This window comes from Elephantulus edwardii, unplaced genomic scaffold (assembly GCF_000299155.1).
Source record: "Elephantulus edwardii isolate Elephantulus edwardi_28Jun2011 unplaced genomic scaffold, EleEdw1.0 scaffold00038, whole genome shotgun sequence".
Classification (NCBI taxonomy): Eukaryota; Metazoa; Chordata; class Mammalia; order Macroscelidea; family Macroscelididae; genus Elephantulus; species Elephantulus edwardii.
In genome coordinates this window covers 11,538,260-11,554,302 of record NW_006399788.1, presented here as the reverse complement: position 1 = coordinate 11,554,302, position 16,043 = coordinate 11,538,260, and the positions used below count along the sequence as shown (strand labels likewise).

Below are 16,043 nucleotides of genomic sequence, written 5' to 3'. Positions count from 1 at the left end.
CCACTGCTAAAGTCATCTTGTCAATTCACCTCCTTGAGGGTCTTTATCTGACTCTCCACATTCCCAAGTATGATGTCCTTTCTCAGGACCAGCCCCTCCTAACAGCATGCCCAAAATATACGTGATGAAGCTTCACCATCCTTGTCTTCTAGGACCACCCCAGCTATACCTTCTCTAAGACATATTTGTTTGCTCTTTTGACAGTTCATGAGATATTTAGTACTTTTCTCCAACATCACAACACAAAGGCATCCATTCTTCTTCTGTCATCTTTATTCATCATTCAAGATGCATAGAAAGTAAATGAAAAAACCGTAGTTTGAATTGGGTGCACCTCAGTCTTTAACATTTGCTGCTCCTTAACACATTGCCGCCAATGACAGCAAATGTGTTTCTAAGCATGGTCGTCAATTTAAAAAGTGTGCGGCAACGTGTTTAACACCCTGGAGAGGTCCTTGACAAATTTTCCCAATGTAACACATATTTTGTTATCAAAAGTCTTTGGACAGTAGATACCAAAGATGTTGATTATGTACCCAAGTAAGATGGAATCATTGCCAAGACTGAAAACAATGGTGACCATCCCAAAGACGTCAGCCAACTATGTCGATGAGGCAGTGTGGTACTCTTCACGGGCCTAGTAATAAGTCATTTTCCTGCTTCAGGACCCAGAAAGGACTTACACGCCTCTTCTAAGTCTCCCATTCTGGGACGTGAATATGTTGACTCTGACATTTTACAAATTCAGGTCTATTCAGATTTTTGCTGTCTTGGTCATTTCAGAGACACCGTGAAGCCCTGTTTGGAACAAAGGTTCTGGTGCTAGTGTTCTTGAATCAGGCTGGGCAGCCCACTAGAATGTGTTCCGAATGACAGCACATGCTTGCTTTTTGGCGTAGGGAGGCGGTATAGGTGAAGTAATTTTTGATGAATAGAAGATGGCAATGAACATGGGAAATATGGATGGTGTTACTAGAAAGCACAGTGGGTCAAGGAAAGACATGGACCAAGAATGAGAAAGGCACAGCAAAGGAAGGTGGCTCAGATGGGGGCTCTGAGAAATGCTGGGAAAAGCATCAGCCAAGTCCCTATTATTCCGAAGCTCAACATTCTCCCAGTCCTTGAAGGAATGCCCATCCCACTGCCCTGAAAGTTATCTAGGATAAACTAGAAAAATTATAAAAGCTTCAGATGACATCTCCCCCATCTCAATTTTAATCTCAAACAAGGTACACTTTTACACTGTAAAGGATGTATTAACTTGTTTAAACTTAGTATAATATTTCCACAAACACTAACTTTAGCAATATTTTCAGAAGCATAACATTCCCTCTGACAGTTCCCTTCCACCCCACCACCATCCATATTTACCCAACCCAGACTCACCAGGAGATTGCCAAGGCCCTCATAGTCAAATACTTTGCTCTCGTAAGTCTCAGCCAATTCCTTGCTCAGTTTGATTGCTTTCTCCCACATCTTCAAAAAAGAGAAAAATAAGGTTAAAGATGAAGAACAAAGCAGCTGCTGATCCAGGTGCAAAATCCTTTGGAAAGAGTGCAAATGGGCGAGGAGTCTGGTGGGCTGGGTTCCTGTGGAGGCTCCTGGCATGTTCCATCCCTCGGATCAATGAAACCCTTTTACTGAGGACCTAGAACTACTACATGTGGGCTGCTCTTCCAGAGAGCATCTTCCTATAATTCAGTCTTTGTGAACATGAAGTACACTTTATGTCCCGAAACAAAGCAATGTACACAGTTTAAAGGCAAAGACCTGAAGCCAAATGGACTTGAAGGATAACCAGTTCCAAAGCCCAGCCGAGGTCTACAAAGAACCTCTTGTTGGATTAAGAAGCTGGTTTGGGACTCTAGTCCTAGGGTTTGTGTATGTGTGGAGGAGATAGGGAAGAGTGGTTAATCTACTGTTGCTTCTTCCACTTAGTTTGTTTCTAACCTAGTTTGAGGTTGTTTAACAATTACAACCTGTTTGTCTCCAAAATAAACACTTAACACCAGCAGTCAGGAAATCAAAAGACGACTTGCCTTGGGAAAATATGTTGTCAGGGGCCTCTCCAGAGTGCTGAAAAGCAATGATGTCAGTCTAGAGACTAAGGTATGTCTAATTCAGGTCATGGTCTTCACAATTACTTGTTATGTTTCAGAGAGCTGGACAATGACTAAGGATGGCTAGAGAAGAGTCTTGAATATACCGTGGACTGCCAAGAAAACAAATAGGTCTGTCTTGGAGAAGGTGAAACCTAAGTTTCTCCTTAGAGGTTAAGATTTTGAAGCTTTGTCTTACATACTTTGGGCATGTGGCCATGAGGGACTAGTCCTTGGAGAAGGACATCATGCTTAGAAGTGTGGAGGAACAGTGCAGGAGAAGGAGAAGCCAGATGAGATGGACTGACACAGTAACTGGGGCAATGTGGTTGGTATTTCGGAATTAGTGAGACTGGCTCTGGGCAGGCTTTAGAGCTGCTGTACAAAGGATGGCTATGGGTGGCAGGCAACTTCATAGCACATAACAACAACAATTTCTACCTAAACTCTCTTGGGTTTACACTGAGCTCTTGTGGTGAAAGAATTTTAGGAAATGTCCTATTGTATTTATGATGATGTAAATTACAATCTAATACACATAACTGGAATCTGAGGCTCAATTCAAGAACGAGCCATCTGGAGTCATGTGAGTATTTCATAAAATGTCTCTTAAACCAATGCCATTAAGTCAACTCCAACTCATGTCCACAAGTGAGGGAGCCAGAGCAGAACTGTGCTTCACAGCATTTTTAACCGCTAACTATTCAGAACTACATCACCAGGCCTTTCCTCTGAGGTTTTTCTGGGCAGACTTCATCTGCAGTCTTTCAGTCAGTAGGAAAGCATGTTGACCATTTGCATTCCCCAGAGACTCCTGGATATCTCTTGTTATTGTTGATTGCCTCCAAGTCGTGCATGACTCATAGAAGCCCCTCTACAACAACTGACATTTATCAAAGTGCACAGCGTTTCTGGAGGCATGTTATTTAGAAAGTGGATGCCACACCTGTTTCCAAACATGTCATAGTATGTTATTGTTGTTATGTACCCTTGAGTCAGCATGATGTATAGCGACACTATGTACAGCAGCTCTGAACCCTTCCCTGTCCTGAGCCAGTCTCACTAATTTTGACACACCAACCTCCATCTCCCCAGTTACTGTATCAATCCATCTCATACAGGGTCTCCTTTTCCTGCGTCCCTCCATCTTTCTGAGCTTGATGTCCTTTTCCAAGGACTGATCTCTCTTGGCCACATGCCCAAAGTAAGTGAGGTGGACCTTCAAAATCCTAGCCTCCTATCTAAATTGGCAAAGAGGAGGTAAAATTATCTCTATGCAAGTGATATGACAGTATACTTAGAAAGCTCTAAAGACTCAGACAGAAAGCTACTGGACATAGTTGACCAATTCAGCAAAGTGGCAGGATACAAGTTCAACATATAAAAATCAACTAGATTCTCTACAGTGACAAAGAGAATATAGAGCTGGAGAGAAGAAAAACAATGCCCTTCACAGATTAAATACTTGGACACAAATCTAACCAGAAGCACAAAGAATCTATTCAAAGAATACTGCAAAACATTACTACAAGAAACAAAAAGAGATCTGGAGAAATGGAAGAATATACCTTGCTCATGGATAGGAAGACTAAAAATTGTGAAAATGACAATACCACCAAAGGCAATGTACATGTTCAATGCAATTTCAATAAAAATACCCATTCCATTCTTCAACAAGATGGAAAAGGCAATCTCCAGTTTCATTTGGAATGGAAAGAGGCCCCAAATAAACAAAGCAATCCTGAAAAAGAGAAACATGGTGGGAGGCATCTCACTCCCTGATTTCAAATCCTACTGCACTGACGTGGTGGTCAAGATGGTGTGGTACTGGTACAATGACAGACACATAGATCAGTGGTATAGAATTGAGAACCCAGAAATCAGCCCATCTACCTATGGGCAACTGATTTTTGACAAGGAGATGTAATTAGTTAAGTGGGGAAACAACATCCTTAACTATCTCTAAAAAACTCAAACAAGATCCACACCTCACTCCATACCCAAAAACCAACTCAAAGTGGATCAAGGACCTAGGATTAAAACCAAGGACTATAAACTTCATTAGCGAAAAGCTTGGAAGAACTCTAGAAGCCCTAATCTACAATATACAGTTTCATCCTTAAAAAAGCCTATACAACATAAATAAGCACCCTTAAAAGCCTACAACCAGGAAAGATAAAATAGATGAATGGGACCTTCTAAAAATAAAATCCCCAAGCACATCCAAAAACTTCTCCAACAGGGTGAAAAGGGAAGCTACAGACTGGGAAAAAGTATGTGGCAGTAACATGTCTGATAAGGGATTTATATCTAGAATTTATAGAATACCAGTGGGCCACACAAGACAAACAACCCAATTGAAAAATGGGCACAGGATATGAACATACACTTCACAAAAGAAGACATTCAGATGGCGAACAAACACATAAAGAAATGTTAACTCTAAGACAGATGCAAATCAAAACAACTATGAGATATCATCTCATCCCAGAAAGAATAGCAAAATTTAACGTAACAGCAAACATCAAATGCTGGCGAGGTTGTGGAGAAACTGGAACCCTTATTCACTGCTGGGGGCAGTGTAAAATGGTGCAACCACTGTGGAAGGCTGTATGGCGCTTTCTCAAAAATTCGGAAATAGAAATACCGTTTGAACCAGCAATTCCACTACTGGGAATATGCCCTAAAGAAACCAGAACTGCCACCCAAGCAGAAATATGCACACCCATGTTTACTGCTGCTTTGTTCACAATAGCAAAGAATTGGAAACAACCCAAGTGCTCATCAACAAACGAATGGACAAAGAAGTTGTGGTATATTCACACAATGGAATACTATGCTGCATTGAAAAACAAGGAATTAATAAAATATTATAAAAAATGGGTGACCTTGGAGGACATTACGCTGAATGAAATATCTCATCCATGAAAGGACAAATACTGCATAGTGCCACTGGTGTAAAACAGGACTGACATCAGGGTTGGGGGGAACCTAAGAAAAGAGGGGATAAATAATGTGTACTGTATTGAAACAGATGAGGGAGAGAACTGTTTAAAAGGAATATAGGATTAGGTATTATTTTCATGACAAGATCACAGAAAAAGAAATGCATAGTAACGTGAACTGTGGGGGGAATTTTACAATAATGAAATAATTTTTTTTTCTTTTCAAAGAGAAAAATGAACTGAGGAGAGGTGGGCAGGGAAGAAAATGTGCAACAATGAATGAATGGGGAAAACATTAAATGGAAAGAACATGCTGCTAAAAAAGATACATGTTGCATTAAAAAAAAATCATTAATTAAAAAAAAAAGCAAGAAAAAAAATTCCTAGCCTCCAAGGAGAGACTTGGTTTCACCCTTTCTAAGACAGACCTATTTGTTTTCTTGGCAGACCATGGTATGTTCAAGACTCTTCTCCAGCACCACAACTCGAAGGCATCGATTCTTCTTCTGTCAACCTTAGTCATTGTGCAGCTCTGTGAAGCATAACAAGTAACTGAGAAGACCATGTATCTAGACTCACATCGTTGCTCTTCATCACTCTGGAGAGGTCCATTACAGCAGATTTTCCCAATGCAATTCGTCTTTTGATTTTCTGACTGCTGGTGTGGATTTTGGATACAAGCAAGCTGTAATTGCTAACAACCTCAATCTCTTGTCCATTTAATATGATGCTGCCAATAGGCCCAGTGGTGAGAATCTTTGTCTTCTTGATGTTGCACTTCGATCCAGGTTGTTAATGAGTCTTCCTCCAATCCTGATGCCACACTCTTCCTTATAAAGGCCTGTTTCCCAAATGATCTGTTTTGCATACATATTGAGAAGGTATGGGGACAGGATGCATCTCTGACACACTCCTTTCCTGAATTTGAACCATGCATTATTTCCTTGCTCTGTTCTGAGAACTGCTTCGGATATCTCTTAGACGGGTAGTATTAAAAAGGCAGCACCGTGGAACTTTCTATTTCATTCTTTTTAATAAAATGCTATTTCCTATTGTAACCGGCTTGGCTGCTCAAAAGTGGATTCATAGTGCACATGAACTTGTAAAATATTTTTAAATTGACATTCTCTCAAAATCATTACTTGACAATTATTTCTTCTGAAATTTCAGGGTTTAGATCACTATAGTTTAATAAAAACTTAATAAAATATATACCAAGATCCCCTATAAGGTAGGGAAAGCCACAGAGCAGCATTTTTTTCTGAGTAAAATGATGCAGTCTTTAAAATCTCCTCCTTTCCCTACCAAATGCTAAGCTAATAAAAGACAACAAGCACACAGTCTAACTTTTCAGATGGAAATGCTTGCTTCAGCTGGCTGGAGGCCTCTCTTGTAGTTATGTGAGATACAGTTTACCCTCTGGTGAGTTTCAGAGGCTGTAAAGCGCATAGGAGTGAGGCTGCCCATCTTTCTCTTGAGGAACAACTGGAGAATTAGAATTGCTGCCTCTCAGCTCTGGTGGCTGGGCAAGAAACTGTGGTACAATCCCAAAGGCACATGGTACAAGGCCACTAGCAGATTCACGGGAGATGGCTAGGCAATCTCCTTTCATGGGAATAACTGCTTCTGAAAACCTGCTGGGTAGGTTCTCACTCTCTGGTACAAAACAACCACAACATTTGTGACTTACAACCTCCTAAAAACCCACTGGAGGTCAGCTATAAGTTGGTTCCAACTAGAATTGCTGTGTACTGGCAGCACCTTAACCACTAGGCATCCTGGTTCAGTTAATACTTTCTCTTCTGGCAAGGTCATTCAGACATTTAAAAAGCTAAACAAAAAACCCCAAAACACCCCAAACAAAACACTCCCCCAAAGTCATTTCTGTAGAGTCAGAATTGACTCATAGCTCAGAATGGCGAAGCGACCCTGCAGTGGGCTTCCAAGGGTATACACAGAATGGGAGAATGCCCTCCGTCTTTCTCCTGATGGCTTGCTGGTGGACGTGAACTGTCAGAGAGGTGCAGTATTTGGGCACAATTCTCTCCACATTACACCATCACAGCTCACTTTAGGCATTTAGATTACTTGTTATCCACAGACTATTGGGTCAGCCTGCTAGTGACTTGAATGTACTTGAGTTACCAGGTGCTGACCACAAAACCATGGTTGCACCAATTCTAAAAAGCACAGAAAATTATACCAGTTCCTGGCCTCCTGCAATATTTAAAAGCTAAAACCATAGGACTTGAAAGTGGGGCTCTATTCTCCTTTTGGCTAAGTGTCTCCAAGGCAACTGATTTTTATTAGCTTTCCTATCTTGATTTATCTATTAATTTTCTCTCTCATCCAAAGTTCAGACTTCAAAGACACACAAGGGGATAATAAAGAATGAGTCATTTTCCTCTCTCCCTATTACAAAAACAAACAACCCAGCACTCACTTTGCCTTTGTCAAAATATGCTATGATTTCCTGATACAGCTTCTCTTTAAGCTCTTGCTGAGTGTAAACATAGTAACTGTCCCTCTGAAGCAAATGGGGTACACACGGCTTGTCAGACCACTAAGAAAACAAACAAAAGAAAGAGAACAGGTATTAATAAACATTTGGTCAGAAAGATCAGGGAAATATAAATTAATCTTTGATTCATTCATAATTTTTTAAATAAAAAATCACACACACACACATATATATACACACACACACACACACACACACCAGCCCTCAAACAATTTGTCAAACCCACTGAGAAACACTACAGGCATTCCCATGAAATCCATCCAAGTGACTACTGTATTGAAGGTATTGTGGACACAATCAGATAAAAGAAATTAGATAACTGACATTTCCCCAGCCTTCATCTGAAAATTAGCCTTATTTATTTACTTAGAAGGTATAAAAATATCGTTGGGAGAAACACGTCTCCATTGAAAGAGGACTTTTTTTCTTGTCAAAACCCACCATTTGGCTCTGCAGGAGAAAGAGGGGCAATTTCCTGTCTGATTCACAGTCTCTGGAAAACTCTACAGAGGGTTGGCTATGAGGATTTAGCATCCATGTACAGGGTTTTCATTTCAAAGACCAAACAGCTGACACGGGACACACAGGCTTCCACACTGTTGGAATCCACACCTCGATCTGCTTACCTGCAGAAGCTCTGCATGTAGGAGAAGCGTGTAAGCCGCTTCCGTGTAGTTCTCACAGTCTCGATGTAAATCCCGAAGCTTGTACAGGTACCTGGCAAGAAGTAGATAAAGGAAGCATTTCAGTGTAGGGCATAAGGTGCAGTAGGAATGGGGGCGTCTGCTTCAGAATCAGCTCACAGTACAACCAGCCCCCTCGGCTGGCTTTCTAGACTTGTCTTTCCTGAATCCTGCACTTCAGCACTTTCTCTTTGGTACTGTGTGTTACTTCTTGCCTTTGGGTCTTTACAAGTCCATCTACTTTCTATATTTCCTTTAAGGAAGGGATTTGGATTTATTATTCCTTCTCCCCCCCCCCCTTTTAGCTCATGGACTCATTCTGGAAACCAGTGGAATCTCTGCCCAAGAAAATGCACATAGTTTATGCCTGTCCGTCTCACATTCAGGGGACTCAGGAGCCCCTAACTGAAAATCTCACTTGGAGACTAATTTGAATGCTTCTCCCTGGGTAATCTTTCCTGACTATTTTTGCCAGAAGTCACCCCGAGCCACCATCTCCATGATGCTGACTTAGCTCTTTTTCATATTCTGTGCTACAGAAGCTACTTTCTCAAGGAGGAAGGAGCACATCACACACTCTGTGGTGTCTCTCACAGCGGCAAGCATGGCAGTGGGACTCAGATATTGTTTAATGACAAATAAGGTCTGGTGCCCTAATGGCAAGAAGCTGCACTGCAATCCACGATGGTTCTGTGGGAGAAGGATGGACAATCTCCTCCCGAGCGATTAACTACCTCTGAAAACCCGCCAGAGGGTCAGCGATGGGTCGGTTCAGACTTGACCACATGCAACAACGTAGTATAAACAGAATAAGCTTAAACGTCCTTCAGCTTACCTTATATAGATGTCCTCTCTCTTCTTTTCTTTGTAAAAATTCTACCAAAAAATTGACAAAATTTTAACATGAGTCAAATAATATTAACTGCCATAAAAATGACCAAATAATTACTCTTCCCTCCTCACAGCACTATGATCCCAAATACCTTATTATTTCTTTTTTATAAACATCACCACAAGGAAAGAAAAACAAAAGACTAAAAGTTGAAGAATTTTTCAAGGACCATGGTTCTGAGCAAGTGAGGAAATTAGAAGTCTGTATTTCCAGATGTGCCATTTGTTTTAGCATGCGAGGAAGAGATACAGCTGCTACTTAGCTTATATTAAGCAGAAGAATACAATAGTCACATGTACCTCTGAAGCTGTGGGCCCACTTAGCATGTCAAAGAAAGTGAAGACCAAAGAACTCTACTACAGTGAGGCATTTACCTGATCATCTTCTAATAAATAAACAAATTCAAAGTCCTAAAAAAACTGTGAGCTGAGTCAGTCAGCATGTTGCTGTGAAGTCAATTTCAAATCTATATGCCAAAGCAGACTGCATTTTATGAGTTTTCAATGGTTGATTTCTTTGACTTGCCTTCTGAGATGCCTGTGGTTAGAACTAACTGCTAACCTTTTGACTAGCAGCCAACCACAGTAACTATTACCTAGGTACTATACCTTCTACTCATAGTATAGTTTTCTGTGAGTAGATCCCTCTGTCTCTGACAATGTCAAAAACAACCAACCCACCATGCCATAGAAGACAGAGAAGGCTGCAGATGGTCTTGAGTACAGAACTTAAGCTGTATTTTTTATCCCTGCTTCTTAATTTAATTGAAAGGTTTGTTGTTATTGGTATCTGTGAATCCACAGCTGTTCCAATAAGACTAGGTAGGATACAAGCAAGCTCTCATGGCCTAGTGGCAAGAAGCTGCGCTGCAATCCCGAAGGTGCATGTTTCAAATCCACCAGAAGGAGAGGCAATCTCTTCCTGTGCCAGTCATATCCAACTCGACAATACACAAGAAGAGAAAGGGGGAGGGGAAAGACTAAGACACAGAATGCATAAAGGCATAAAGGTGATCTCGGGGTGCCTTCACGCCTGCACATCTACATAGAAGCTGTGGGGCAGCTTGGCGATGCTCTCGTCCCCCTGGGGGCTGGGTACATACATACCAGCACATTGACGGTACAGCTCATGCGGTTTTCCTTGCTCTCATCGTGCATGACGATGGTTCTGTAATCGAGCAGATTCTCCAAGAGGCTGCTAACCAGTAGAGCAAACACTTCCCCAGAGCTGGAAAGGTATTTATGTTTCCGGCAATGTTCGAGGAGCCTGGAGGGTGGGGGGAGGAAAGAGAGATCCCCTTCTCAGTCCTTCCAACTGAGGCTGCGACAGCGTCAGCACAATGATACCCTGAGGCTACAGGGTATCATTAAACTGACACACAAACGCTTCAAGTCCCACCTCAGCACCTGTACTGACACTATCCCCCTAAGTTTCCCCACATTCTACATTTTCTCAGGTTCTAGTCATACGGAGACTCAAATCACAGTTTACAATGGTCTTCTTTGAACTTGTATTGTTTTGGTTTTTTCCGAGATAGAAATGAGAACCTTTGCTCGAAAGGTTTGTGTACATTATCTCATCACTCCAGTCTCGCTGGGAAGAAACCACCTTTTTCTATCTGTCTTCTCCCTGAAGCCTGGCATGAATGTGCAGCACAGAAGAGCCTGTGCGTAAGGCCCTGTACCTCAGATCAAAGTGTTCTTTTCAGGTGATAATCCAGAGATGGATATAAGTGGACTGAAGCTAAACTTCTGACCTAAATCTTTATCTCTAGGCCCACACAAAGCTCTGTGGCATTTTAGATTAATATAACAAGTAGAACTCTGTAAAAGGAAATAAAAAAGGAGAGTCCAAAGAATTAGTCACGTTTCTAGGATGATACTTGGACATTGCAAACTGTTAAAATCAGAACAAAAAACAGTTGTATGATTAAAAAAATAGATTACAAATATTTTATTTTTATATTTTTATCACCCTCCACTTAATTTCTATGTAAGTTCATAACAATAAAAGCTAACTATTTCTTTCAACTTTAGAGCACAACCAGGCAGGCTTAATGGAAACAGGATAAAAATATCAACAAAAGGGATTTTCATCATTAAGCACAAATAAAGAAAAATTTCTGGCTCCTTAAAATACAGACTATTCATCACTTTGATGACATTTCTGAGCATCTTGCATGATGGTTCCACAGGCAATCTTTTTTTAAAAGTTAGAGGAGTTGCTGTCCTCAAGGGGTCTAGGCAATCTGCAACAACTGAGTAATGAATGAATCCGGGCAAGTCTCCAACCGGTGACACACTGACCACAGCCATGCACATTCAGAGGACACAGGACATGTATAGACCAGAACGGTGACAACCCACGGCTTGTAAAGAACAGCAACACCAACCACATATCTATTGCAGATAAACTCTGCTAACAGGTACTGCATTTAAGCAGCAGTGCGTTTAATCTTTACCAAAATAGCAAGATACAGATATTATTGTTATATATGTATTTAAAAATTAGGTACTGGAGATGTTAAATCATGTCTCCAAAGTCAAATTCCTAATACACACAGGAAGCAGAATTGAAGGTTTAATCTCTAGCACTCCAGTGTTCAAGTGTTCTTGACTACTCTGCACTCTCGTTCCACATACGCACAGGAGATCTGAGCAGGAAGGGGGTGAGGGTCTAAGGGGTGCAGGACGGATGAGTGAGTGGTGGTTGTAACGGAGCACAGACGAAGGAGTGACCGTGTGCAGTCAGAGCTGGGCATTGAGAAGATGAAGCTGGCTGGAGATAAAACTGGTTGGGCATTAGAGGTCTTTACAGAGCAGAATGCAAAATGGACCTTGAAATGTCTTTCCTTTCTCCTTTGAAGTGTTGTTTCAAAGCCTTAATTAGGTATGTTAGCACTTTTGTTGTCGTGCAGAAATCCAAACCCTGGGCAAAGTGCCACTGCTCTGTGCCTCTTCCCCTCCTCTCCATCTGCTCTGGTCTCTGGGGCCAGGCCTGTCCAGAAAACATGGTCATTCAACTCAAGTGGGACAGGCAAATGCCAGCAGTGGGCGGTATAAACTCCAACGGGCCGATTTGTGGTGAGGACCCCAGTGACTCTGAGACGACAAATTTCTTGGTAAACCCTAGAGAAGCACTAAGTTTCTCTATTACTAAAGGACATAATCAGCTTTAGACTTTCACTTCTAAAACACTTACAGTTTTTCCAGAAGGACTTTGTACTGTTCGTCTCCTCTGCCCCCTTCCACCTCCTGGTCCAGCTTCGTTATCAACTCGTTCTCAAACTGAAAGCAGAATTTTCAGAGGAGGAGGTTGGATTCTGTGACATAAACCTGTCATTCCTAGATTTTCCCCAAATTCCTCCATTACATTGTGAACCTTTCCTAACAAGTGAAGGGAAGGAAGAGTCTCATACTTTATTAATTAACAGCGTACCAAAGGTTTATAAAATAATCTACAAGCAGCCTTGTCCTTTGTTTTATATCTGTCGAAGGAAGAAAATTAATAAAAAATATTATTTCCATATTTTTCTGCTATAAAAATGCATATTAAAATCCTTAATGATTCTAATTTTCCACCTTATTCTTGCTTCTTGTCGAAGCCATGGATAATGGTAGGACTTGTAAAAATACCAGTTTTCATTCAATCACTCATATAGCTTTTGATTTATAACATGAGTTACAACTGAACAATGCCATTATTTAACACATTAAATCCCTGCTGCCCTTCTCTTCACCACACACATCCACTTGCTAATCTCTGTTTCCACACAGCCTTGCTGTGATTGTTTCAATCGGTATGTAAATGTTTCCTTAGCTTTTTTTAACCCCATTCAATGATGTATGCAAGTCCTGTTGCTGCAAATGACGGCAAATGTGTTTCTAAGCACACTTTAAAAAGTGTGCGACAATGTGTTAATTGTAATATACATAATATGCAATGTCTGATGGTCCATTCATTTCAGACTAAACTTCCCTTCACTTATTCCAATACAATGGTCACTGTCTATCCATTCACTTCCCACTATCTGCAAAAGCCTCCTAGTATTATACTTTCTAGATAAGGAAACTGAGGCATTAAAAGATATAGCAAGAACTAGGTTCTCAAAGCTAAGGAACAGATTAGATTAGATCTGAACTCATGGTATCTCTCTCTCAGCTGTACTGCGACAGCAGGACTTTTCCTCAGTCTACAGCTCAATTCTCTCAGCTATGCATGCTGCAGGAGACAGGATTAACACACATGAGATCAGCTTTCAACTACCCAGAAACAGAATGCTACTTTAAAAAAAGTAGTGGGGACAAGAAATCTTATCCAGGCTGTATGTTGGAAAACTCAAGCATATTCCTAATTGTTTTACAAAGTAAACATAAAATGAGTTCTTGGATTACTTTTTAATTTCTATTATTACTTGACTTGTACTATTCAGGGTGCTGTAACCAAGTGGGAAAGAATGTAAGAGTTCACTATGTATGTATCAATCAGATTCTAGGCTCGATCCTTCCTTACCATATGGAAATTGCCATTTCCACTGAAATTGAACTCACACTGCATCATATCAAAGAAAATGGGAATTGTGGCTTTCCGGAGCTCCACTTCGGGGGTCAGAGTGACCTCCAGAATGGGACCCACCATAGATGGGATGAATTTGATTTTGTGGGGACCTGAAATGAAAAGAAATGAAGACATGAAAGAAGTTATTTCACTATAGATAAAAGCATTACAATCTTCCTCCCACTGGGACTGTAAGAAAAGGTTTATGTGTACAAATCAGTTCAATTCCAACACCAATGGCTAAATACTGTATCCTGACAACATGTGGTTGCCATAAGATCAACTTGGTGTAAATGGTCCAGTTGAGGTGAGGGTGTGGATTCCACAAATTCATTTTAGAAGTATTATATTTTTACATTCAGATATATAGAAAAAAGCAATGTCAGGGTTATTCACATTGAAATGATAAGGTATTTGCTGTGAAGTGTTTGTCACATATGGTTTGTGCTTCAGCCTGTTGAAGGTCACTCACCAAGATTATACCACATGTCCCGGATTCTAAAGCCGATTTCCTTTCTCATGTCCCCATATCTAGGAAGAAGATGACAACATAAACCAAGAGAAATATCTGCAGTGAAAACAAATAGAAAAAATAAAATAATGACGTGACTGAAATATAAAAACAGCCTATATTCCCCTAGGAGACATTTAAGGCTTATAGATGGCTCCAGGTTCTGAGGGAGGACCATAAAAGAGATGAGGTAAACACCTCTACAAGTCCCCAGAGAAGACTGACTCACAACAGAGGAGAAAAGGCATTAATATCAGGGGACAGGGCAAATGTAAGTTCCAGAAAATAACTGAGAAGCTGAGACTAATATTTTGTTTTGAAAGGAGAAGAGTGAGAAACACTTCCAACTGATGTGAATAAATAAAACAGGACAAAAGTTAAAAGTTAAATGAATGAAGCATTTATATAATAATGTGATTTATATCAAACATGCTGACTTGATATATAAGGTAAAAGACATACAAGAGCCCTGTAGAAAAGTGGATAAAGCACTCAGCGACTAACAGAAAGTTTGAGCCCAACAGTTGTCACTCTGAAAAAAACAGAGGTATGGCAGTTTTCTTTCACAAAGATTTACAGCTCCACTCTGTCCTACAGGTTGTTTGTTATAAGTTGAAATAAACTCATTGGCAGTGGGTTTCTTTGTATGGTTTTAATGAATATCTATAAAAGAGCTCTGGTGGCCTAGTGAGTAAGAAGCTGCACTGCCAACCCAGATGAAGGTGATTTGAATCCACCAGCTGCTTTTTTAGGAGAAAGAGGGGCAGTCTCCTCCTATGTAATTTACCGCCTTGGAAAACCTGCTGGAGGGTCAGTTATGAGCGAGTTCTGACTCTTTGGCAAAAAGATGAATTGAATCAAAGTCTATACAAATGTGTTCTTCAAGCAATTACACTGGAAGTTTTACACTATGCATTTTCACTGGAGTAATATTGCCCCCAAAGGGTCAAAAACTGATCCATCAAGAAACAAACTCTTCATGTATAAAGCATAGATATACATACATAAACAAACATTAGGGGCAGATCACCCAATGAACAACTTAAGCACAGGCTTATTTATGGTTCCTTATTAATCTGTAATGAACAATTTATCATCAGAATCTTTCAGGAATACTATGAAACAGGGTATATTTTCTCGTTTAAAGCACACAGCCACTAAATCTCTTAGCCACCAATCTCAATTCCTTTACAAGAGGAACTAATGGTAAAGGGATGCCATCCCTAGACCCTCAGACCCAAGTGAACAGAACCAAAATTTCACAGGCTTTAAATGATAATGTCTCAAGCTTTTTCTAACTACTACTGCATTCCCATGTTGTCAACCACCTCCAGCTGACCTGGGATAGTAGCAATTAAAAAAAAAAAAACAACTTGTGAAAAAAAAAATTCTACAGAAACTTCTCTAAATCTCTCCTTAATCACGCTCCAGAAAACTGCTCAGAGAACAAAAGGGAGCAGGATGACTCTCTGCCTGCAATTTGCATAAATGGCCAGCAGGGGGAGTGTTGGCTAACCCCAGGATCTCTCCAACTATCACGTTGCAGAGTCAATTCAGACTGCCACTAGTCCTAGAGGAGAGAGTAGAACTGGGTTTCTAAAGTGGTAGTCTTTATGGAGGCCAGGTGCCATCATTATCCAGTCGAGCTTCTGTGGATTCCAACCACTGGTCTCTTGGTTTACAGTCAGGTACTTAACGACTACGCCACCAGTATTCCTTTCTTTTTTTTTTATTATTAAATTTTATTGGTTTTAATGAACATTTACAGAGATTTTGGCTTTTCATTCATTCATTGTTGCACTGTTTTCTCCACCCTCCTCCCCAGTTCGTTCTTC

At 40.6% G+C, this 16,043-nt stretch overlaps 1 protein-coding gene across 1 annotated transcript in view; it reads right to left on the bottom strand.

Annotated features, from left to right (window-relative positions):
• Positions 1-16,043, bottom strand: part of DOCK5 (dedicator of cytokinesis 5) — a 242,031-nt gene that overhangs the window by 36,803 nt on the left and 189,185 nt on the right. Inside the window, exons 32-39 of the mRNA XM_006884916.1 lie at positions 14,170-14,228; positions 13,653-13,807; positions 12,342-12,427; positions 10,247-10,406; positions 9,084-9,124; positions 8,192-8,282; positions 7,488-7,607; positions 1,387-1,476 (exon numbers count right to left, since the gene is read on the bottom strand). Coding sequence (XP_006884978.1) covers positions 1,387-1,476; positions 7,488-7,607; positions 8,192-8,282; positions 9,084-9,124; positions 10,247-10,406; positions 12,342-12,427; positions 13,653-13,807; positions 14,170-14,228 — 802 coding nt within the window. The remainder of the gene's footprint in view (positions 1-1,386; positions 1,477-7,487; positions 7,608-8,191; positions 8,283-9,083; positions 9,125-10,246; positions 10,407-12,341; positions 12,428-13,652; positions 13,808-14,169; positions 14,229-16,043) is intronic.